Source organism: Trichoderma gamsii (genome assembly GCF_001481775.2).
Source record: "Trichoderma gamsii strain T6085 chromosome Unknown Scaffold_20.2, whole genome shotgun sequence".
In the NCBI taxonomy this organism is placed as follows: Eukaryota; Fungi; Ascomycota; class Sordariomycetes; order Hypocreales; family Hypocreaceae; genus Trichoderma; species Trichoderma gamsii.
In genome coordinates, this window is record NW_020171357.1 from 177,669 (window position 1) to 202,007 (window position 24,339).

Below are 24,339 nucleotides of genomic sequence, written 5' to 3' on the forward strand. Positions count from 1 at the left end.
AAATCCCAGGAATATTTCTTGGCTACACAATGTCGAGTTCATGAGGACAGATAGAGAGAAAAGACGTGGAGATTCACACACAAGCCCAGAGTGAGTGAGAGCCACAACAGCTAAACCCTTTTAGGAATGTTTTCCCACCGGAAGCAATTACTCAAGAAGAACGCATCTTCCCTTTCAAGGACATGACTCCGGGCCCTGAGAATGTTGTATTGGTCCAACGTATGGCCACCAGGAGACATTAATTCTAAACCTCTTACATAACTTTTTGTCGAGAATACCTCCTGTCGTGTGGATCATCCGGTGGAATAGGCAGCCCTAAGGAGACAAAATGGCGATTGTTGGTCTGCGCGACCAAGTATGTATTTGTATGTTAAGATCTTGATATAAATTGCCTGTCTGCATTTCTTAATAAATCGCCCACATAGCTTTTTCCATCGATTCCCTAAACATTTCTGCTTGGGTTACTGTTTCAACAAAACTTTGCCTCCGAAAAAGTACGAAAAAATGGATGGCGACCTCACTTCCATGAATTCAATCACTGTGACTTTGCAGCAATTGGCAAAGATGATCGATCATTCGCTCCTACACCCCACAATGACTGATGCGGACATACTTGAGGGTCTCGCTATTGCCAAGAAGTACGATGTCGCCACGGCATGCGTCAAACCATACCTCATTCCTCTCGCCAAGAAGGAGCTTGAAGGATCGAGCGTCCAAGTATGCCCAGTGATTGGCTTCCCGCACGGCAATAGCACCACAGAAGTCAAGGTGTTTGAAGCAGATCGTGCCGCTGCTGCGGGCGGCCGTGAGATCGACATGGTTATAAATATTGGGAGAGCGTTGGGCGGTGATTGGGACTACGTTGCGCAAGAGATTCGGCAGATTAATGAAACGGTCATCAAGCACGGTGCTACACTCAAGGTTATTTTCGAGAACGACTATCTCGAGGATGAGCATATCATACGGCTCTGCGAAATATGCTCCGGGATCGGCGTCGCATTCGTCAAAACTTCCACGGGATACGGTTTTGTTAAGCAGCCAAACGGGCTCTACTCATACGCCGGAGCTACCATTGACCACCTGAAGCTGATGAGAAAATACTGTAAATCAGAGGTTCAAGTCAAAGCAGCTGGTGGAGTCCGGACATTGGACGACTTGCTGCACGTTATGTCGCTCGGCGTGACGCGAATCGGAGCCACGGCAACAGTCGCCATCATGAAGGCGGCAGCTGATAGGGGAATAACTAATAAGCCCACGACGGTCGAGTTCAAGCCTATGGCTGAACAGCAGCTCGGAGGCTACTAGCAAACAGTGGATAATTAATGCATTTTGATACTATTTCTCTTTTATATAAATATCTTTCTCTCTTGTCTTCTGCTAAAAGCTTGGACTCTTGATGCACATTCTTCACAGTGAGATACGGGGCCGTTTTTTGCTTTTGAGTTGATTATGCATGGTGTTCATACTACTTGGGCTGACTATCAATAAGGATTGCTTACTTTAGGTGGCCAGGCAGTCTCGCTATTCCTTGAAATCGCGGGCCATCTGGCCTAATTAGTGAAAGCCCAAAATCTACGGCGGAACACATTTCCTTGTATCACATTAATTGTCTCTTATGCCTTGGGCAGCGCCTTGTAAATGATCATCTCTTAACCCTGTGTGACGTTGATTGGTCTGCTGTGGCATGTGACTGGTCAAGTGAGAAATACAATGAAACAAATGGAAACAATGAGCTTATCGAGTGATCTGTCAAGGAAAAAAGAATGGAAGTATAAGAATCATGATACAAGCTGAGGCTAGAGATATGAGATGTACTCTCCACTGCCAAAGCTTAGACGTATCCTTCATTATCGCCCCTTTTCTGAAGTTTACTGTATGCGACTAATTATATCTTACCATTTAATACCGTCGGGTCCACTACACGCTGCAAAGCTTGCCAGTTGAAGTACTATATTACTAGTAGAATTGAAAGAGACGGCAATCACTCATCGCCCTGAGTCTACTTCCAGCTGACATAGCTACTAAAATGCCAAAGCGGCAAACCTCATGGTGGTGTAATCTAAAATCGTCCTCCAAGAGGCCAGCACTATCAATGTATTGAAAAACACATTATATAGATATATATATATTATTAATTACAGATTGCTATGCAACACTATGTAGTCAATAGAGCTTTGGGCCTCTTTAGGATATATTTCAAACTGTAACCAAGGTCAATGTACTAATTGCTTAAAGCGGAACTTAAGGGTAGCTATAAAATTTACGCGCATAAGTAAGCTAGCCTGCCTCTATATTCCTATTCCAGTAACATCTTCAACTTACTTCCGTTTCCAGAGCTTGCGACCCACTATTAGGGCTTTACATTCTTCCTAGCTAGGAAAGATCTCACCCTGCTGCTGTAGCTACTACCCTTTGTGAAGCTGTATTGACCCATAATGCAACCACAGTCAGGAGAGCTTAGCAATCATCAAGCTTCTTCCCCTTCGAGATAGCTAAGGATAACTGAATCGAGAATTGAAAGTTTTATAAATATCCAATGCGGCGTCCGCTACGCATTTCAAAGCTATGTCTTTGTTCACAGTCCTCAGCATTGGCCCGTCGGCACATAATACCTAGCAACTGCACTTGGTAGAAGCAGGACTAGCACTACCTCATAGCTTATTGCCAAGCTCGAAGCTTGCACAGCTCTACGCCATGGCTTCAACAGATGGATCAACAACTCCGTCGTTGTCTTTGGACGAGAAAATTCGCAACAAGAATCAAGATCCTGAATTAGCTGTGGCGGAAGGTCAAATGGAACAACGCCAGCAGCCACGGGGCTCATTCTCCAAGCATGACGCCTCACAAGTTTCCGAGCAGCCTGGAGTTTCGGGTGATGGAGGGGAAGAAACCTCTGAACCAACTCTACAAACAGGCTGGAAATGGTGGTTAATTTGCTTCGGTGTTTATTCAACTTGCCTCATGTATGGGCTCGACACCACAATTGCATCAGTCGTTCAAGCCCCGGTCGTTGATACGTTCAAAGAAGTCTCTCAGGTCGCATGGATTGGTGCTGGCTTTCTCCTTGGATCAACAGCGGTTATCCTTCCCTACGGCGCCATGTTCAATACTTTTGATCTGAAATGGAATTTTATCGCGGGAGTTATTCTGTTTGAAGGAGGATCAGCACTATGTGGAGGCGCCCCAAACATGGGTGCCCTCATCGTAGGCAGAGTGATTGCTGGTGTCGGTGGTACCGGTATCTTCTTAGGGAGTCTCAACTATATGACAGTCCTTACTCCCCCAAAAGTAAGAGGAACATATGTCACTGGCGTTGGGTTCTTTTGGGGCATTGGCTGCATCCTTGGCCCCATCGTTGGTGGTTCTTTGTCAGACAGCTCGGCAACTTGGAGGTGGGCATTCTACATCAACCTTGTCATTGCCGCCGTGACAGCGCCAGTGTACCTCTTAGTGCTGCCCTCGTATAAGCCCTCTTCAGATCAGTCGCTCATGACACGCCTTGTCAAATTGGACTATCTGGGCTTCGCTCTTAGTATCGGCTTCTGGGTCACTTTTGCACTTGGCTTTCTATCCGCAGGAGGGATCTGGAAGTGGAGCGATGGACGCACAATTGCCACAATCACGATGTTTGCCGTCTTATTAGCAGCTTATGCTTTGCAGCAGACATTTTGCATATTTACGACACCAGAGACGCGTTCATTCCCCCTCCATCTCTTGAAATCGAGAACTCAGATTCTGCTCTACATCGAAGCAGCCGCCGCTATGGCTGCTATTTACGTACCAATCTTCTACATCGCCATCTATTTCCAGTTTGTGCGTAATGACAGCTCGCTTGAAGCTGCCGTACGCCTACTGCCCTACATCATCCTGTTCATTGTCGCCAACTTGGGCAGTGGTTACCTACTTCCCAAGGTGAACAGATACATTATTCTTTACGTCGTCGCGGGAGTCCTTCTTACGATTTCCGGATCACTCTTATATGTCTACCTCACCCCGACGACAAAACCAGCTACGATCTATGGACTCAGCATCATCGAAGGAATTGGCGCCGGAATCAGTGCCCAAGTCGGCTTCTCCATTGCGACGCTCGAGTCGGGTCCTAAAGATGCCGCACACGCCCTAACACTTCAAAATCTGGGCCAACTCGGAGCGGGCGTGATTGCGCTTGTGGTCGCTGGTCAAGTTTACCAGACCACCGCTATCAAGGGCTTGACTGAAGCACTCGCACCGGCCGGCTATACGGCCGCTCAAATTGAGGATGCGGCTGCTGGTGCACAGAGTGTTGTCTTCCAAGATCTGACGGGCGACCTCAGAGACAAGGCCATCATTGCAGTAACAAACGCTATCCAGAGGGTTTTCATCTTGCTCATTGTTGCAGGCGCTGCCTCTTTCATCGCGGCTGTGGGCATGAAACGACACAAGCTGTTCAAGTAAAGCACCGATGCTTGGACGCCTGAAGAGCAGGCTTTAAGCGAGAGATGAAAGAGCGAGACAACCTGATTGTAATAAGTCTGTATGGCAATAATTTATTGGGACGAGACCTGTTTCATAGATGATGCTCGGATCAATCTAGTCAAAGAAGGTGTATTAATAGACGTTGGCGGAGATTGAGCTTAATTGAAGGAGATATCCAGCGGTATGCTAGAACTTGTAATGAATTTTTCTTATAACTCATAAACTTTTAAGCAATCATTACGACGAGATGCAAATACCTTTCACGCCTACGGTAGAGTAAATAGCAGCCAGCTCCCATATAGTTTCAGTGCTGACTACTATAAACTTGCACGCCTAGTATAACATATACATTTTTTGATGTTTGTGCTAATGGAAAGTGATTACTAAACCCGACTTCAGTACAGATACTACCTGAATGAAGTTAAATTTAGAAGACATGAATACGTGTATCCATTTTTGCCGCGCGGTATAGACATGTTGTCACATAGGGATTTGCGAACATAACCAACTGTTTATTGGCCCCTGTAGCTGTTTAGTGCCGCCTTGGGTGACCTACTTGGCATCGACACTAGCTGCTTATATGCGCCCAATTGAGGGCGGCTGTTGTCGGCGGCTGCATCTAGCATAAGTATCAAGCGAGCCCGGCATCGAAGTCCTCATCTTCTGCTTTAGGGCTCTTCTCAAATGCATGTATGCGTCTTTTAAAATGAATGGCGTTCAAGATAAGCCGGAACTATCTGCAGCCCAGCCTGCGTTCCCACTAACTTCTAATGTTAATCATCCTCTCGAACATCCCACTCAAACAGACGCTGCGCCTGAGGAGATCGAAGAAGGTAGAGCCGCATATCGACCTGGAGGCTTGCATCCTGTATATATCGGCGATATTTTCGATGACAGGTTCAAAGTACTCAGTAAGATCGGTTATGGGCGTTATTCAACCGTCTGGCTAGTCAGAGATTTACAAGCTAAGTGAGCGGAGTCTTGCTCGCAGCATATTTTCTTACATCGCTTTTTACTAATGTTCCGGCTACACAGTAATATACAACATGAATTCCGAGCACTAAAGATACTGAGAGCTGAGGCATACGGCGGCGATAATGACATCTTTGAAAGGGAAATCTTGACTCATTTTCGAAATGCGGAGGATCGCGACCTGTACGGTTACAGATACGTTTGCCACCTGATTACTCAATTCGAACATCAAGGTCCGAATGGCACTCACATATGCTTTATCTTTGAGCTCATGGGTGAAACTCTCCTCAGCTTTGGCGCCTGGTTTCCAAATGACATGATCCCATATTCGGTCATGCGCAGATTCGCAATTCAGCTGGTATTGGCCCTCGATTTCGCACATGAACTCAACGTTGTTCATACAGGTATGAAGAGCGCCCGCTAACAGCTGACGATCCACTTGACTCCTGCGGCAACTAACCTATAAATCTCAATTAGATATAAAGCCTGATAATATTTTTGTCAAGTTTCGTGACTACTCCCTGATTGAGTCTGGATATCTGAAGCATATTACCATCCCTCAGCAAGACCGGGAAGAATCACAATACTGCCCTATTCCGTCCTGGCCGCTCCGTGCTTTCTATTTCAACAGATCAGATGATGCTCGTGTAGACGAATCCGACATTGCACTGGGAGATTGGGGTGTCGCTAGTTGGACAACGAAACATCTCACTGAGAAGATCCAACCAGTGGCACTTCGCTCTCCTGAGGTACTTATCGAAGCCCCATGGGGTACTACCACTGACTGGTGGAATTTCGGTGCTGTATTACTGGAAGTCTTCCGCGCTGTGCGAATGTTTAGCGGCAGAGTGTCTCCAGAAGGCCATTACGAGCTCAAGAAACACCTAACTGAAATTGTTGACATGTTTGGGCCTTTTCCAACGAATCTTCTTGAGAAAGGGAATCAGGATATTGTTGGTAAGCTATTTGATAGCGAGGGACGCATTCAAGACGCAGACCCTTCAGAAGGGCCTGGCTTGTTATCTGAAGATTGGCTGCCTGGTCTTGATCTAGAACAGAGAGAGTGTTTCGTCTCATTCCTGAAGACAGTAATGAGGATCGATCCTGATGAGCGCCCATCACCGGAAGATATTTTGCGACACCCTTGGCTAGGCGCATTAGCTTAGTATCATGACAGAGTGGATAAAGCAGTACCAAGCAATATTATATTTCATCTATACAAAACTTATGTAGGTATGTATGTCATGTACTATTTATATGTACTTTGCAAAACTTCCAAAACCTCATGTATTTAATCCCAAAAAACCCAAGCTGCAAATAATTATCCATGCGATTGGTGAATTGCTACTTTACGTATATTCCGATTCGGGCATCTGCATAGCTACAGTGGGTCAGCAAAAGTCAAGACAACCCCACAGTATACACCAAAACTTAGCATATATATATATAAATATAACACTAAATATAAATAAAATTAATAAAATAATAACATGAACTATTATTTGAATATAAAAATATTTATAGAATATATTTTATCTTATATTTATATGTAATATATATATATAAATATTAGCTTAAAGTTTATCTATTTTCTTTTTTAAATTCGCACTGTAGCTAGCGGCTTTATAGAGGGTTTATAGTGGAAAATACAGTGCTAGTATTAGAGTATATTTTAAGAAATATATTCTAAATTCTTTTAAAAATTCCTAAATATGAAAAATAAAAAAATAAGTATATATTTATATAATAATACTATTTTAAAGCTTATGTTAAATACTTTATTTAAATTAGTCTTAATTTGTAAGATATATAAAAGAGTTATAAGTATAGATTTTCTTAGGCATTAGGCGGTGCACTGTGGGGCTCGTCGTCACTTTTGCGTCCCCACTGTAGTACCCCACGAACGGGGTTTAGGGCCCGGAAATACAAGCAGCTTCTAGAGAAAACATCTCGTTGGATTACTCCAGGCTAATAAGCACTATAAACGCTCGCGTTCATACTAGACTGCCGGGTCATAAATGCATTGGCATTGACTTACATCCACTTTATCGGAGTCGATACGTAGTTTTATTTCTTCAGGCATAGTAGACTATCGTATATCTAAGTTCGTTCTTACTTAAGGACTCAACTGTTATTAAGTAGATAATTAGCTTCTCAACGTACTAGATTTGTCATCGCTCATAGATATGTCCATGTGATAGAGAACAATCTATTTAGAAGTCTACATAGGCAAAGAGCGACACTACAATTCCAAGCGAGTACTTGGATGTACAAATTGATGTCACTACCAACCCCGATTCCAAATCATTTTAGCCTCCATCATTGAGCATAAATAACGCAAGTATTCCTATGCTACGAACTGAGTTTGCTCTGTTTCTCCCACCAACGTTTTCGACCTCTTCGAAATCTATAATGAACGAGCTACAGGGCTTTTCACACAAACGTCTGCGAGTCGGGGTTGACGTAGGCGGCACAAACACTGACAGCGTGCTTATTGATCTGGCATACCCATCAGAGCCAGACAAGGCAATACTAGCTTGGCACAAAACACCCACGACACCAGATCCAAGCGATGGCATAAAGACTGCACTCAGCAGCTTACTTAAATCGACGACTAGAAAGTCAGACATAGTCAGCGTGGCGATAGGGACTACGCACTTTATCAACGCGGTCGTAGAGCGAGATGCCAATCGACTCTCCAGGGTTGCTGTGCTGAGACTGGGCTACCCCTATAGCAAGCATATGAGGCCTTGCAGTGACTGGCCGGATGGCTTACGAAGACTCGTGCTGGGCCATCATGCTTTATTGCGGGGGGGGCTTCAAGTGGACGGAAGCCCCATCGGCGACATTGAGCCAGCGGAGATTCGGGCAGAGTGTACCCTTATCAAGCAAAAAGGCATTCACACCGTGGTTATCAATGGGATCTTCAGCCCCCTCGACTCCGCAGAGAATCAAGAGCAACTTGTATCTGAGATTGTGCGCCAGGAGCTGCCGGGCTGCGATGTTGTACTCTCCAGCGAAGTTGCCAATCTTGGCTTCATCGAGCGAGAAAACGCTGCGATCCTCAACGCAGCCATATTGCGATATGCACGGCAGACTTTACGTTTGTTTCAGCGGCCTTTGAAACAATTGGGTCTAAATTGTCCGGTTTTCATAACTCAAAATGACGGGACAGTCCTCCCAGGGCAACTTGCTGCAAAGTTTCCTATAAGGACATTTTCTGGTGGCCCGACCAATAGCATGCGCGGAGCTGCTTTTCTTGTAGAGAAGTATTCGCTGGGTAAACGCGACGAGAAGAAGCCAATGATGGTGGTCGATATTGGTGGCACAACGACGGATGTTGGACTTCTGCTTCCTTCGGGTTTCCCAAAGCAGCGAGCGGCCTTTAGCAACTTGGGGGGAGTTCGGATGAACTTTTCTTACCCAAATGTCACTAGCATCGGTCTCGGCGGAGGGTCACTCGTCTATCGTGATAAAGACATGGCTGTTGGTCCAGAAAGCGTCGGCCGCCGACTTACAGAAGATGCAATTATATTTGGTGGCGCCGTTCTGACAGCCACCGACTGTGCCGTTTCCGCGGATCCTAATCTGGCGATTGGCTCGCCGGATGTGCTTGCGGCACGCCTCAACCTAAGCCCAGAAGAAATCTACAATTTCCAGCAAGCCGTTAAGTCAAAGCTGGAGCAGGCTATAGACTCGATGAAGACGTCTCCGGAAGACCTGCCCGTCTTGTTGGTTGGTGGTGGCGCTATCCTGGCCCCGAGCAAGCTGAAGGGGGCTAGCGAAGTGCTCCGGCCGCCGTGGTCAGGCATCGTGAATGCTATTGGGGCCGCCATGGCTGGATTGAGCATTGTGGTCGATACCATTAAGACGATTGGTACTAAAACAGAACAGCAGTGGCTTGAGGATATTAAGAAGGCTGCCATCCGCAAAGTAGTTCACGCAGGCGCTCTACGCTCTTCGGTCCAAATTGTCGAGTTGGAGACACTCCCGATGTCGGTAAGTTTGTTTGAGCTGCTTGAAATTTTTGCATGGCCATTGACTAAGAGCTAACTCGGTTCACACAAGTATGTCGAGAACAAGGCTCGATTCATTGTTCGCGCAGCAGGTGACTTCAATTATAATGCTCCAAGTCTGGAAGTTGCAGTTGATGGCATGGACGATGCGAATGACCTAGTAAACTTGGCAGATGACACAAAGACTTCTCGGTATGAGCTTAAACTAGGCGCTGGTGATTTCTCCAACGCTACAGCAGAGGAAACTGGCGACTTACGTTCATATAAGCCCAAGGTCCAGGACCGAGTGTGGTATCTTAGTGAGACAGATATTGCCTGGATTGCCACCGGGTGCAATATTCTTGGATCAGGAGGTGGTGGCTACCCATTCCCAACGGCTATGCGTCTTCGACAGATGATACGCAATGGCGATGTAATTCGCGTAGTCGACTCGCATGATGTCGACGATAACGCCATCGTGGGAGGAGCATGCTTCGGTGGTGCGCCCAATGTCTTTTCCGAGCGACTTCCCGCCGACGAGCTACTTGAAGCTCAGAATGAGCTGATGCGGCTATATCAAGACCCGATCACGCATCTCAACTGCTTGGAAGTTGGCGGTGCAAATGGCATGCAAAGCTTTGTGGTCGGTTCCAGCTCGAATCTTGATCTGCCGACGGTTGATGGCGACTACTGTGGTCGCGCATATCCCGTGCTATGGCAGACAACGCCGTATGTCTATGGTGATCGCCAGCCGGTGTATCTCCCAATGGCGCTGAGTGATGGCAACGGAGCCTCAGTCATTGTCTCCCAGGCCAAGTCAGACAAAGTTGTTGAACGACTCTTGCGAGCCGCGCTTAGTGAGCTCGGATCTCTGGCCGGTGTGGCCGTTGCGCCTGCTTCAGGCGCCGAGTACAAACGCTGGGCTATTCGCAACACTATCTCACAATCATGGCGGATCGGAAGGGCTGTTCACTTGGCTCGTCTGTTGAATGGTCTTGATACAATGACGGAGTCGATTATCGACGAGTGCGGCGGCACCGATGCGGCCAAGGTCCTGTGGCGAGGCAAGATCGTCAGTGTGAAGCGGACACTTCGTAAAGCCCATCTCTACGGCGAGTGCGTTATTGAGGGCGAGGGTGGAGACAGTTTCAACGGCCATGTTGTAATCCCGTTTAAAAACGAGAATATTGCTGCTATAAAGACGTCTCCTCGCAATGAGCCGACCGAGTCGATTGCTTTAGATTCCGAAGAGCTTCAAGGCGAGGTACTAGCCGTTGTGCCAGACCTCGTGGCCGTTCTAGATGCCGAAGATGGTGAGGATATTGGTACGCAGGATTACCGGTATGGTCAACGTGTTTCTGTCATAGGCATTGCTGCTAGCGAGCAGTGGACTAGCACTGAAGAAGGTATCAGAATTGGGGGCCCTGAGGGTTTTGATATGGGATATTTGAAGTACAAGCCGTTTGGAAAGTACTCTGCTCCAAAAAGTGTTATCAATGAGTATAACATCTCATAGATTACTTTTAAGAATCAAGCATACTCTCTACTGGTGGACTGTTTCCAGGTGGATGAGGAAATTGCTTGGAAGAATTATTATGCTATCACCATATACCAAAAAGAGAAGAACTTTTGACTTGCATCCTGACTGGTGTACTGATGAGAGTTCGGAGCTGAAAACATAGATGGCTTTGCGAGCCAACAAAAGCCCTCTTATTCTTCATTTTTGATGCATTAGAAGGCAAATGGGTACAGTCGCACGAATCAAATGCACAGAGTAGTCGCACACACTGCAAAACAACGTTCGAGCGAAATTTTCATTATTTGAATATAATAATATTTGGATTCGCTTTGCTGACTGTTGTTTTGCGGTAATTAAGCTGATCGATTGACTTGACCCGCTGTCACAATATTGATACCTAGAAAGGCTTTACTTGGTCAATTAGGGAAGCGACACGTGGGCTAGGGAAGCGCTGTGATAAGCTGGTTTATCTAACACCAGTTGTCTGATGGCGTTTCCTAGTATTACTAAATAGAAGTAAGCACCGATGAAAGGCGCCGAAGAAGGGGACGAGTTATCTGTGAGGTGTTGGCTGAAAGCCTTTAGCTTCTTGGCTACAGCACTAGCTGAGGTAGAGAATTCTGGGCGGCCGCCATTCCTCACGTTCTGGGGACCGAGCCGGGGCACGTGCTACGGCGTGGCAAGAAAAAAGATCTTGGCAGATGCCCATAGGTAGCTGACGGTATGAGAATAGCATTGTCTTTACACTAATTCACAGCATGTGTCAAAGACCCTGAATCGTTCCACGCTGCTAGCTCTTGGAAGTCGCCATTGACACACAAACCTAGCCGTAAACCAGCGTAGCGACGAGAAACTGCTCACGGTAAGAGATCTGGAAGTAGCTAGCGCTAGATTTCCGCCAAGCTTAATTATTAAGTTTATGCAGCGGTTCCTCAGTAGTCAACCTTACTGGGGTTAAGTCCAGCAACTTGCCAAGCTTGGCAAAGCCAACACTCGAAGTTTTGTTCAAGCACGTGCTCTTTCGCGATTGAACCTTTCATGTTAGTGCTCTTTCAGCCTTTCTTGATAATATTTTCCCATGTACGCACGAAGTTAAGACCAAAGGTGCTGCTGTATCAATAGATTGCCTCTGCACCTTCTTGTCTTCTTCAGCTACTTCTAGTCCGTCCGTATTACTTGCCTCTCTGAATATTTCACGCGACACCCCCTCCAACTTCGAGATACGGCAGGCAATGGGGCTGCTTCTGGATCCCTTGGCTGAAGTAGTAGACCTAGGCAGTGGGTCCGGGGGCCACCCCGATCTACCGTTACGGTGACTTGCTCAAGCCCACGTGTGTTTTCTTGATAATCTGATAGGAAGAAACACCATGCTTAATATCTACGCTGAAGGTGGCCTCATTCAGTGGCGTCGTCCGTTTGAGCGATCCAAAGTCCCACCAGTGCATTTGCCAAGCAGCTATCGGCTCGAGTCCAAGAGAAACTTATTGCGATAGGCCAGCTCGCCTTGACTTTTCTCTACAATATTCGTGGTTCTTTTGTGACTTCGGTGCCTGAAGCGGCAAAGTCCACAATATGACACTCCACTTTCTTCTCATTCTCTTCTCGTATGCCTACAATCTAACGGCGTGAATGAAGCATGCGAAGGGCCTTGAAGTTGGACCGAAACTGAACACTTCAGGTACCCGGCGCTGTGGCCGTCTTTCGGCTAATGGATGCACACGTGCAAACAAGACTTGCATACGTAGGACTGGTATAATATATGAGGCTCGCCCTGTGTGACTGTACTGAGCTTTTATCTCAGTTCCTTCTCAATCACCATCAAACCTTTGAAGATCTGTCTGGTTACCTCTTTGAGCTGCCCGGACACTCATCAGTCAACATGGTGCTCCATCAATATGACTACATCTTTGCCATTGGCACTTTGTTTGCCATGCTAGATGCCTATAACAACGGTGCAAGTGCGTGTCCCGAGCATACAGCTAGTTCATCCTCCTAACAAATGAACGTACGAAATATCATGATACTCATATTATATCTCCTCTAGATGATGTGGCCAACTCCTGGGCTACCAGTGTCTCTTCAAGATCAATCTCTTACCGACAAGCCATGGTTCTCGGGACCGTCTTCGAGATGCTCGGCGCCATCACTGTGGGTGCCCGAACTGCGGATACTATAAAGAACGGCATTATTCCAGTCGCCGCTTTCCAGGGCAACGCCGGTGTCCAGATGCTTGCATTCACATGTGCCCTTGCCGCTGCATCCTCTTGGGTGATGTGGTGTACTCGCCACTCTGCCCACGTTTCCTCTACCTATTCGCTCATCTCTGCTGTTGCTGGTGTCGGTGTCGCAACAGTAGGCGCAAGCAAAGTCCAATGGGGATGGAACGACGGCAAAGGTCTTGGTGCCATCTTTGCTGGGCTGGGAATGGCTCCCGCCATTGCTGGAGGCTTCGGTGCTTCTATTTTCCTTCTGATCAAGTTTGTTGTCCACGTCAGGAAGAGTCCTGCCAAGTGGGCTGTATACACCTCTCCCTTCTTTTTCCTCATTGCCGGCACAATCTGCACTCTGTCCATTGTCTACAAAGGATCCCCCAACCTGGGCCTGGGCAAGAAGCCAGCATGGTACATTGCAGCCGTCACTATGGGCACTGGTGGAGGAGTTTGCCTTCTGTCTGTCCTGTTCTTTGTCCCTTTCGCGCGCGCCAAGATTCTGAAGAAGGACTACACTGTCAAGTGGTGGATGTTCATCCTCGGCCCTCTCCTTTGGAACCGCCCAGCCCCCGCCGATGCTGAGTTGGCCGCTGTCCCCGACTACGCCGTTATTCAAGGAGAAGAGCACGTTCATGAGTCCAGCCGCTCGTTGCAGACCGAGTCGCTCGATAGCGAGTCGCCGAAGAAGACTGACGCTGTCCCGGGAGAAAAGAATCTTTCGGTTGTTGAGGCTAACAAACCCAGCTATGAAGAGCTTGCACAGGCAAGTGATGCCAAACTCAAATCCCGCCTCTACCAAAGCCGAGGACCAATTGGCTGGGCTATGCGCACACTTCGCGACAATCCCATGGGCCCAGGCCAGATATACGAGTGGCACAACGTTAGAATCTTGGCCAAACGCATCCCGGCCATGATCGTTTCCGGCCTTCTCTATGGTTTCTACTACGACATCCATGCTGCCCAGACTGGTACCGAGGGAACACCCGATGGTGATCGCATGAAACGTGTCTACGCCAATGCCGAGAAATACCCCAACGAAGTTGAACACACATACTCTTTTGTCCAGGTTTTGACAGCATGCACTGCTTCTTTTGCCCATGGTGCCAACGATATTGGCAACTCTGTCGGGCCTTGGGCCGTCATCTACTCTGCTTGGAAGACTGGCAACGCTGCTGCGGCAAAAGCGCCTGTTCCCGTTTGGCAATTAGCCGTGTTGGCTGCGATGATATCGATTGGTCTCATCACCTACGGGTACAACATTATGAAAGGTAAAAATCACCTAAGCTTCCATTTTTGTTTAGTATTAGCTACTAATCGTGTAAAATAGTCATGGGCAACAAAATCACCTATCACTCTCCTTCCAGAGGCGCTTCCATGGAAATGGGTGCTGCGATCACTGTTCTCGTCTTTTCTCAGTACTCTCTGCCTGTCTCTACGTCTATGTGTATCACCGGCGCAACAGTCGGTGTTGGTCTCTGCAACGGTACTTTCAAAGCTGTCAACTTCCAGCGAGTTGGGCTCCTGCTGTTTTCTTGGATCATGACTATTCCCGTCGCAGGTACTCTTGGCGGTGTCCTTATGGGCCTCTTCCTTAATGCGCCGCACTTTGCACCTTCGTAGGTGAGCCTGGAAACGGTCTGCGGAGAGTATTTGACAGTTTTTTTTTTAAATAGAATTTTTTCGAGATATTTTGGAGTCAAATAAAAGTAATACATTATTAAAGGCATTCTACTTGCTGAACTGTGCTCAGCTCATATAGCCCCGCCATGTAGATAAAATGTTTTCCCTTAGGTTTTCTTTGCCAAAAGAAAACGCTCTAATCTGGCGTAACGCGGAATCTTATTAATCGATGCCAAAGGCTCCTTGGTAGAGTATTTATTTGTTGTTCTAAGCGAACTAGCCGGCTCTTCGTAATCAGCTTCCCCGCGATTTTCTACAAGCTAATATCACCAATTCGCATAGATAAATACCAATATTCCACAGAAACGCCTTTACCTGTGCACAGCGCCAGATAAATTGCTTTCTCATCATTAGCAATGCAAGCTACCAGATTGATTCCATAGACCTTTGTGGAGATACATGCGTTTTTTGCTCCAATCAAAATCACATTATTTAAACTCAAGGGGCAGATCGATGTGTGCGGTTGTCCAACTACCAGCGTCGATTACAAATCCGAAAATGGCGTTAGAGTCGGAATTACACGATTGAGAAAAGCAACCAAATATAGAGGCTTTATTGGAAAGTTGGGCAAAGGGTCCTGCGATTAGCAAGATTGAATAATGAATGACAAAGAATGCATTTAAACTTATGAGTATTCCAATTGTTTTGGCTGCACTCGTTGTGAGATGCGGCATACAAATATCATGATAAAACAATGGGATTGCTTCATATCACTAGAAGAATTCAACTGGCCTTCACAGATTTCACGGGTTGAGTCAAAAACGCAGTCGCATACACCAAAACAAAATGGCTAATGAGGGTTACTGGCTTGTTGGAGTTGGAGAGACACCAAAGCTTGGTCCTGGAGACATATATGAGCCCGGAAAGGGTGAAATATTGATACAGGTGTGTTTATACTCTGATAGTTGAGCTCCTGGATTCATGGAATTATATTCACTCGGGAACCAAGGTTAAAGCCGTAGCAGCTCAACCTGGAGAATGGAAAATGCAAGAGGGCCTCATTCCAATCAAACTCCAATATCCCACCATTATTGGCCGTTAGTGTCTGTATTCTTGTGTTCGGCTTCATTTCTAACAATTAAAAGTTTCTGCCTCTGGTATCGTCAAAAAGACGGGTCCAGGAGTGACTCGATTCCAGCCAGGTGATCGCATCTTGACAAATACTACGGGCGTCCTGCGAAATGATAGTCGCTTTGGGGCCTATCAGAAGTACTGTCTTGCCCCAGAAAACTTGGTTTCAAAGGTACGTTGGTTGTGAACAAGGGAAAAAAGATTGATATAAATACTAATCGCTATAATACCCAGATCGGCAATGTGCCATATGATGAAGCTGCGAGCCTTGCGACGTCTTATGCAGCAATGAGTGCTCTGGTCCTTCATCTCGGGTTAAACAAGCCGCAAATACCAAGTGCTATTTCGACCGGCGAAAAGATTCTTATTTGGGGAGTATCTTCGTCAATGGGAATGTTTGCTGCACAGCTGGCAAAACACGCTGGCTACGAAGTTGTAGGCGTTGCATCTGGACGCCATCAAGAGCTAGCAGCGCAATATGGAATCGCTCATTTCGTGGACCGTACAGCAGCAGACGTTGTCACTGTAGCCTCTTCATTGGGTCCGTTCAAGGCTGTTTTCGCAGCGGCCGATTCCGCCGAAGACCAAGTTAAAATCGGTGCAATTTTAGCCGCTTTGGGAGGAGGCTCTTTTTTGACCACAATGGGAGTCCGGGCTGGAGTACAATTACCCAAAGGTGTCACTGGGTTTTTTAGGCAATATCTTGATGACTACTTGGACGAAAATAATCGTGAGTTCACGGAGTGGTTTTGGTGGAACTGGCTAGAAGCTGCCTTGGAACAGAAACAGCTCAAGTCTATTCCTCTTACAGTTGTTGGGGGCTTAGATAAAACTGGAGAGGCCTGGAGAATGTTGAAGCATGGTGAAAATCACGGCACTAGGTTGATTATCGTGCCACAATGAGCAAATGCCCGATTTCTGGAAACTAGAGAGCCATATGCTAGGTATTATGTAGCTTTTCATTGATGGGTAGGTAGATCATTACAGACGCAAGGAAAGCGCTATTTACGAATTAGTATCAGAGAAGAAAGCAATAGACTTCAAAACTTGTAGCCAGTGAAACATTCACTGAGGCAAACAAAGTGAATTATATACGCGTAATCTCGAGGCAATGGGCAACTGGCAATCAATCAGAATGCTGCATCACCCACTATTACGTACAGCAGCAACCAGAACTGAAAAGCGAAAGCGCCCTCTAAACATGTGGGTCGCGGTCGTATCTGCGCGCCCTTCCAAGTACCAGCGGCGATATATGCATAGCCAATTCTCAAATTCCTATACCGTTTTTCCAAGACGTAAAGCCACTCTTTCAACATGACGATACCCCCTTACAATGACAGCCATGTCAGTATCGACAGAAATGGCATTGTTGAGAACAGGCACTTTGTCCACGCTGCCGTCGTGGACTCTACGGGACAGCTTCTCTTTAGCCTAGGGGATCCATCACGTTTTACTTTGCTGCGTTCAGCCGCGAAGCCTGCTCAAGCGTTGGCTGTCACAGAAACTGGTGCGCTTGAGAAGTTTGGTTTTGATGACGCTGATCTAGCCCTGATGTGCGCCTCACATAGCAGCGAGGATCGTCATATTTCGCGGGCTCAGGGAATGCTGGTGAAATCGCAGCACACAGAAGACCAACTGCAGTGCGGTGGCCATCCCGCTCTCAACCCGGCTGTAAACCGCGCATGGATAAAGCGTGATTTCGGGCCCACAGGCGTCTACAACAACTGCTCTGGCAAACACGCAGGCATGCTGGCGGGAGCTAGAGCTCTGGGCGCCTCATCAGATGACTACCACCTTTTGACGCATCCAATACAAGCAAGAGTCAGGAGAATTGTAGAGGAATTGTGCGGCTTAAGCGAAGAAGAAGTCAGCTGGGGGGTTGACGGATGCAACATGCCAGCACCGGCGCTTCCTCTCTCTCACCTTGCAAAGCTGTATGCTTCATTCGCCCAGGCCTCTGACCTGTTGGCAAGCGGCGATAGCATCGCTCCTAGAACGCAGCGCATGGGGCGAATATTTAACGCAATGTCCCAGATGCCCGAAATGGTTGGCGGCGAAGGTCGATTTTGTACTCTTCTCATGGAAGCTTTTCATGGATCGCTGATTGGCAAAGTTGGCGCAGACGGCTGTTACGGCGTGGGAATGCGCGAATCTGAGATATCGCGCAACCTGGGAGCTGTTGGTGCTGTGGGCATCGCGGTAAAGATTGAAGACGGCAATTTGGACATTCTTTATGCCGCAGTTGCTGAAATTCTGGAGCGGCTGAAGATTTGCAATCAAGCAAGCAAAGAAAGTCTATATGCATATCACCATCCTGAAATTAAAAACACAAAAGGCATTGTCACAGGTACTACGAAGTTTCACTTTAGCTTTCGGTCGACCGGCTAGGCGGTGCTAGCTTGAATGGTTAAAGCAAGTATTGAGAGGGCAACGTGGGATTCCGTATCTCTAATCTGTTTCCTGCTGCATTCTAAACGTCCTATACTTCTGTAGTCACGTATAAAAAAAAGTTAATAGAATATGAGCCCCTGCTAGTTACCATCACAAGCTCCTGTATGTGTATCTTACACCACCAATAGCTGTAGGTCTTACATCATCGATCCTGATAAAGCGAAAGCCCGTGTCATCACAGTCCTGTGCACCATGTGGCGAATTCAGTTTTCGCAAACAGGCACCTACCGATGTTGGCGACTGGACCGCGTGAAGTAGGATGGAGGCGACACGGATTTTCCTGAATAGGTAGGTATTGGGCCTACATTGCGTGGTTTCCAAAGTGTGAAACCCGGTCATGGAGCTATATACTAAAAATTAGTTGTATACGAAGTAGCATTCATTGCTACACGACATAGATATAGGGTGGTCCAGTGCGATAAGACGGTGAGACAACGTATGCCACATGAAGGGGGAAAAAAAGACATTCCAGGTCTTTCTTAAACCTAAAATCGGAATGTCATGATGTGGATCATGACAAACAATACAATACATAATGAAGAAATGAAAGTCAGTATCAAAGCGTATGGGTTTCTTCTTATGGTATTTGGATTATTGATGCATTATTGGATGTTGAAAAGAGGCGTTGTCCCTAGTATGGTTTGCAATCTTGATTCCACTACGGACGGTACAGTAAGAAAATGTTTGCCGTGGTAAAATCAAGCTTCCTCGGCAAGGTGGCTTTCTGGGCGGAATCGGTGTCGTCGGTAATGTGGGGTGCCAATATCCTGAGTCAAAGTATAAATATCTTTGATAAGTGGCTATCAGTGCACGGCGAAACGCGAATTGCTCGGTAGGCCTGCTAATCAGTCAAATATCATAGATTCGCAGCTGAGAATATGGCTTCTTATACTGGCAGTTGTAATTGTGGCTCTGTCACTGTCACACTCGCTACAGCCCCTTCTATGACTTATGCTTGCCACTGGTAAGACCTCTATGATTGCTATAGTATTACGGAGCTGTATACTGATGAATCTGCCAGCTTGAACTGTCGCCGTGCAGGCGGACGTACGCGTAACTTCGTCTGAACTGTTTCTTACTCGACTGACAATGAAACAGCCTTCTCCATGAATTATATCCTCGGTGAAGACGAAGTGACTGTTCATGATTCCAAGAATTCAAGAAAGCAGTACATTGATACCAATACGATATCCAAAGCCACAGTAAAGGTGCGTGTTTTGTAGTTTTATTTAAATCTATTGAGTATTTACTAAGCCTTGCTCTTCGATTAGAGGACATTTTGCCAAAACTGTGGAAGGTCCGACAATCCTTGTAATAAAAGTATACGGAAAGCAGTGCTGACTTCAAGGTTAATCTCACAGCCCTCTTTACAGCCAGGCGGAAAGTCTAGCGGGAAAATACTTTGTGAAAGCCTCTCTGTTTGATGAGATAACTCCGACAAAGACAGACGTTTTCCAAGATCGGCAAATTCACTGGATATAAACACTATTGTTTCGACCAGTACCCCGATCTCATGCTAAGCTATTCCCAGAAGCCATATACGCAAGGACAACAACCAACTTCGAGATAAGAGTATTTTACTAGGGCAGTGTTGAGAATACGATGCTTTGGGACTTCATGCACTCTAGGAATGAGGGCCTGAAAAAGTTCTGCAATGAAAGCGAAAATCCATTTCTGACATTGTAGTCGATGAAGCTTAGTCGAGAACTGCGCAGTATATTTTAAGTTGCAAAGCTCATCAGCTTGATATGTCATATACTCAGACTCTAGCTGTCTAGTTGATGCAGAAAAGATTCCTTCGTTTTACCTCGAAGAGACTTTCCCCAGAACCAAAATAATATGCCGAAGCTACAGAAGAATGTAATCAAGGTCATGAGTGTCATGATAGGCGTGAGATAACCAATCTCGAGCGTCCAGGGTGTGATAAACTTGCCAAACCCATAGCCCCACACATTCTTATTGCTATTATCCTCATTAACTGACTGAAAAGCAAAAAAAACTGAAAGGTGAAAAATGTGACTTACATAGTAATTGCGACAAAAATAGCACCTGTAGCTGGTTTGTAGCTGTCAACGGCATAGGTTGATGCTATGCTCGGCAAACTCGTTACCTGCATTCCGAGACAGGTGTACCCGACGATGACAATGACCTGCCATGACCATAAACGACTGTAACCTACCCCAACCACAACTAGGCCAATGATCATGATCAAGGTGTAAGGGACCATGGTGATTAATCTCATTTCGGGCTCTCTAATACCTCGGTTGCGCTTGGTAAAATAACTTGCAACCCAGTCTGACAGTGGACCAGATGTGAATAAGCCAATCATTTGGCCTACAAAAATCGCAAAGTTGGTAAATCCGACCTGTTCAATCGAAAAGTTGTAAGGTGGCGCTCCAAAAAATTGCTGTTGCGTCAAGTTGGCCAGTAGGAAGCCAGATGCTGAAAATGAAACAATAAATGCAGCAAATTCGACGATGGGAAAGGCAAGCAGGTACCACGGGAGCCATAACTCTTGAAAGATGTTTCCCTGGTACGAGCCCCAAGGGCTGAATTGTTTTAGAGATGGATGCCCTCGCGATAGCCAATGATCCTGAGGTTGCCCATTGGAAGCGTTCTCTGAGTGGTCTATAACTGAACTGCCCTTCATCTCCGGTAGGTCAACAGGCTCAGCAGGTTCAGAAATCGTTTTAGCGTGTGATTTTCGAGGAAACCGCGTTTCCGGAAGGAGTCCGATGTTAAGAAACAGAGTGAAGATGAGAAGGCCCGTGTTGAACCACCAGAAGCTCCTCCACCCAAACCGTTCAGCCATACTGCCAGCTATAATGGGACCAATCTATCGGATGTCAGCACGTGTCATGTTCAAAGAGTCCGAGCACGAACAGCAAGAGACCCAAAGTAGATCGTAAAGTATAGTGTCTGGTATTTGCCGCGGTCGTGAAGAAAGATAACGTCGGCAATTATTTGCGGCATCATGCTTTCGCAAGGACCAGCGCCAAAGCCGTTGAGACTAACAAATGTTAACACTTCTAATGGTCCGCATCACAGTAGCGCATACCCATGTGTACTAGGGGCGAATCTTACGCAGATGCTCCAAGAAACGACTTGTAACTGGTCGCCCGCACTCTCCAAATTGAAGAGACGGTACACACTAGGGTGCTGAAAATCAGGGCTGGCCTTCTGCCAAAGCATGTCGAAATCGGAATCCACACCAAATTACTAAAACCGAGAACCAAGATTGCCACAGCTAAAATCTGTAATTAGTAGTAACTCCAGACTGGATGACAAGTTCCTATGGCCAGCGGAATCTCACCGGTGGTCTGAACAGCATCAGCCAAATCAATGTTCCACTCTTCCATATACAGTCCTATTCAGAGCAAAAATGTTAGGTGTGAGAAAGCCATAGGCATTATCATCTCGGGGTACTGACCGAATAGAGGTGCATTTGCAAGAGGACCAAGATTTTGACTGATGGAGACGAAGCTCACGCAAAGCAAAGTCGTCCATTTCCATAGCAAAGACCAGTTTAGAGGATCGAGGGGGTCATCGGAAGGCTGGGGAACGAGTACGCGCCCCGCTTCTTTATTATGGCTGGATTTGATGAAATGGTGGGATCCAACATCCGCCATCACCTCGGTGCCGGGATATATCGAAATGTCGAGCTCATTCTCGATGTCCTGCAAAGTGCGGTCTCCTAATATTTGGCTCATGATAGAGAGCTTGAAGGCGACGATCAAGCCTAGTTATGCATAGAACTAAAGCCAGAGGAATACATGAAATGGATGGCTTTAAAGCGAGGGACACTCTTTATGTAAAAGGTGGATGGGGTACATCTTGACTGCGAGTAATGCACCTAGTCCACCAATCGTACTTTGAGATTAAAACAATGGACAAGTCCCCAAGGCCGCAAATTGAGCCAGCGATGTACATGCTCTAGCTGTTTAGCCGGGCATCAATGTGGCCATCGACATGGGTATTTACAACATTCAAGTAAGCCATCCATCATTAGTTCGTCAATCGGCAATAAGGCACCGTATCTGTGCTCCATCACCCGGGCCTATACCACAAATAGTCCCTGCATCATTGGTTACGCAAGCTTTGCGCTGATCCGCCCCCAGATTTACCAATCGCTAGCGCAAATTGTTTCCTGCCTACTCCGTTACTAGCGAGCCGAAATATTCCTTTTGATGCTAGATATCCCCGCATAATGTGATAGCCAACTGCCGAGCAACTCTGTTGCTGGTGAATGTGGGCACGAGGCGGTCCATAATTTGAAGCCGGTTTGAAGGCTTGAGGCTGATGCTTTACATGGGATTATTAAGAGACACATACACTAGGTAATCAGCAGAATTGCCGATGAAAAATGATACATCGAATTGTGCTCCGTTTTGGGCAAATGGTGTAAAGAGGAGCTTAGAGATATTGGCTTACAGCTATTTTTAGTCGGCATTCCTGGTACATTTCACGCACTTTACTTGATAGCCATAAAAAGTTGACCGGGCTCCGACTGAAACAGCGTCAATAAGATGCTTGTCGACTGGACTACACATCTAGGGATCGCATCCCGATTTAGTCTATCGTACAACATAGATTTTCAGTCATATATGTTTAGGGAGTGATGATGTGGCGTTCTAGACTTGCACAATGCCTGGTGGTGCCGCGTAATCGAAACGGGGGTACCGTGTAATCAATCTCTTTGGACCCTCTTGGCAGGCAATGTTGTACACCGACAGAGGCCAAAAGCAATCTAATCCCACGTTGGCATCGTAGAGTTGATACAACGCTGACAACGAGATTGATAAGCTAGAAGACCAGTTACTGTACCCCCAAAGCAGAGCCAAGACCGGTTATGCGGATCGGTATATACTAGTATCGGAGATTCACATGCAAATAAGTATGAGAGAAAAGTAAACACGATATCTCAAGACGCAGACATTAACTCCTCTTACAGTAGCTTTCAATTCCGCATGGCATACTGCCGACGCTGCTAAGCCTAAAGCTCAGTAATGAGAAGGTTTCAAATCAGAAAGATGCTGCACTACGCAAGAACTCTTTACGTTTTCCTATATCTTTCATAGGCAGTCAGTCATCTATATCCCGTAATGAACAATATGTAAATTTCATTGGCGTTATTATCTCGAAAGCATTTGAAAGATAATTTTGCTTTCACATGTTACTCATAATTTAACTTTCATGTCCTTTATATGCAATTATAAAGAAGAACTGTTGCAAGGGAGACCAGTAAAGTAGAGCAAGATAGTCTGTCATATACATCTATCACAGGTATCAACTGGCATATTCTATATAATGAGTCCGTACAAAACAACATTGAAGTGGGTATGTAATCTCAAGCTTTAAAGCTCATAGCTAACCTGATGTATGGCGACGGTACCTTTAAGAAATGCCTTGAGGAATGGGCGCCGGCAAACTGTGATTGGCTCATAGTACTCCTTTACATATTCTACTGCTCTTCTCGATCATATATGTATTAATTCCGACCCAGAAGCCCGATATATGGGTAACTTTGGAATCTTTCTTATTGGCACCGCCTTGAAAAACGAACCTCGCAGTTTCAAACTTTCCTGAAATTTCCGAAGGTTTGTAGCATTGATTGCGGATACTGCATTTGATGCTGTATATCATTTCATGGGTTAGATGACACATGCTTGATCTTTGGCACTTCTTGGACGGCGTCCATTGCTGGCCAAGTTAATACGGCACTAAGAAGGTACAGCTGCTGCCAACTTTTTAGCAGGTATTATGGCTCACTAGTGGAGCTTGGTAATAACACAGGCACGCTGAGTAAAGTCTGGAAGTTCTACTGATTGACGCATGACTCAAGCCATCAACAACAGTAATGTGGTTGTGGTTTAGCTACATTTTATGTTCTGGAGCTCAACAGTTCCCAGATTGAAACAGCTCAGCATGCTTGAGCGAGCAATTCTACTTTGTAGCCTTTGGAGAATGTCTTATCATATGCTTTAGA

At 46.3% G+C, this 24,339-nt stretch overlaps 9 protein-coding genes across 9 annotated transcripts; 8 read left to right on the top strand and 1 right to left on the bottom strand.

Annotated features, from left to right (window-relative positions):
* Window positions 1-504: 504 nt before the first annotated feature.
* TGAM01_v206055 (deoxyribose-phosphate aldolase) lies at window positions 505-1,305 on the top strand (the record flags this gene model as incomplete). The annotated part of the gene is made up of 1 exon (XM_018802693.1): window positions 505-1,305. One exon carries the CDS (start codon window positions 505-507, stop codon window positions 1,303-1,305), a length of 801 nt encoding a protein of 266 aa, XP_018664200.1.
* A 1,389-nt stretch (window positions 1,306-2,694) lies between these two features.
* TGAM01_v206056 (hypothetical protein) lies at window positions 2,695-4,434 on the top strand (the record flags this gene model as incomplete). The annotated part of the gene is made up of 1 exon (XM_018802692.1): window positions 2,695-4,434. The coding sequence occupies one exon, from the start codon at window positions 2,695-2,697 to the stop codon at window positions 4,432-4,434; it is 1,740 nt and encodes a 579-aa protein (XP_018664199.1).
* Window positions 4,435-5,143: 709 nt separating this feature from the next.
* TGAM01_v206057 (serine/threonine protein kinase) lies at window positions 5,144-6,593 on the top strand (the record flags this gene model as incomplete). Its single annotated transcript, XM_018802691.2, has 3 exons — window positions 5,144-5,424; window positions 5,491-5,831; window positions 5,905-6,593. 3 exons carry the CDS (start codon window positions 5,144-5,146, stop codon window positions 6,591-6,593), a joined length of 1,311 nt encoding a protein of 436 aa, XP_018664198.2.
* Window positions 6,594-7,839: 1,246 nt separating this feature from the next.
* TGAM01_v206058 (hypothetical protein) lies at window positions 7,840-10,938 on the top strand (the record flags this gene model as incomplete). Its single annotated transcript, XM_024549782.1, has 3 exons — window positions 7,840-8,530; window positions 8,906-9,426; window positions 9,496-10,938. The coding sequence occupies 3 exons, from the start codon at window positions 7,840-7,842 to the stop codon at window positions 10,936-10,938; spliced, it is 2,655 nt and encodes an 884-aa protein (XP_024405444.1).
* Window positions 10,939-12,700: 1,762 nt separating this feature from the next.
* Window positions 12,701-14,771, top strand: TGAM01_v206059 (phosphate transporter; the record flags this gene model as incomplete). The annotated part of the gene is made up of 3 exons (XM_018802689.2): window positions 12,701-12,899; window positions 12,986-14,419; window positions 14,479-14,771. The coding sequence occupies 3 exons, from the start codon at window positions 12,701-12,703 to the stop codon at window positions 14,769-14,771; spliced, it is 1,926 nt and encodes a 641-aa protein (XP_018664196.2).
* An 846-nt stretch (window positions 14,772-15,617) lies between these two features.
* Window positions 15,618-16,805, top strand: TGAM01_v206060 (hypothetical protein; the record flags this gene model as incomplete). The annotated part of the gene is made up of 4 exons (XM_024549783.1): window positions 15,618-15,716; window positions 15,781-15,868; window positions 15,917-16,074; window positions 16,137-16,805. 4 exons carry the CDS (start codon window positions 15,618-15,620, stop codon window positions 16,803-16,805), a joined length of 1,014 nt encoding a protein of 337 aa, XP_024405445.1.
* A 411-nt stretch (window positions 16,806-17,216) lies between these two features.
* Window positions 17,217-18,290, top strand: TGAM01_v206061 (hypothetical protein; the record flags this gene model as incomplete). Its single annotated transcript, XM_018802688.1, has 1 exon — window positions 17,217-18,290. The coding sequence occupies one exon, from the start codon at window positions 17,217-17,219 to the stop codon at window positions 18,288-18,290; it is 1,074 nt and encodes a 357-aa protein (XP_018664195.1).
* A 941-nt stretch (window positions 18,291-19,231) lies between these two features.
* TGAM01_v206062 (hypothetical protein) lies at window positions 19,232-19,576 on the top strand (the record flags this gene model as incomplete). Its single annotated transcript, XM_024549784.1, has 3 exons — window positions 19,232-19,317; window positions 19,375-19,400; window positions 19,452-19,576. 3 exons carry the CDS (start codon window positions 19,232-19,234, stop codon window positions 19,574-19,576), a joined length of 237 nt encoding a protein of 78 aa, XP_024405446.1.
* A 473-nt stretch (window positions 19,577-20,049) lies between these two features.
* TGAM01_v206063 (hypothetical protein) lies at window positions 20,050-22,063 on the bottom strand (the record flags this gene model as incomplete). The annotated part of the gene is made up of 7 exons (XM_024549785.1): window positions 20,050-20,060; window positions 20,206-20,315; window positions 20,378-21,189; window positions 21,237-21,363; window positions 21,438-21,600; window positions 21,667-21,720; window positions 21,784-22,063. 7 exons carry the CDS (start codon window positions 22,061-22,063, stop codon window positions 20,050-20,052), a joined length of 1,557 nt encoding a protein of 518 aa, XP_024405447.1.
* Window positions 22,064-24,339: the final 2,276 nt, after the last annotated feature.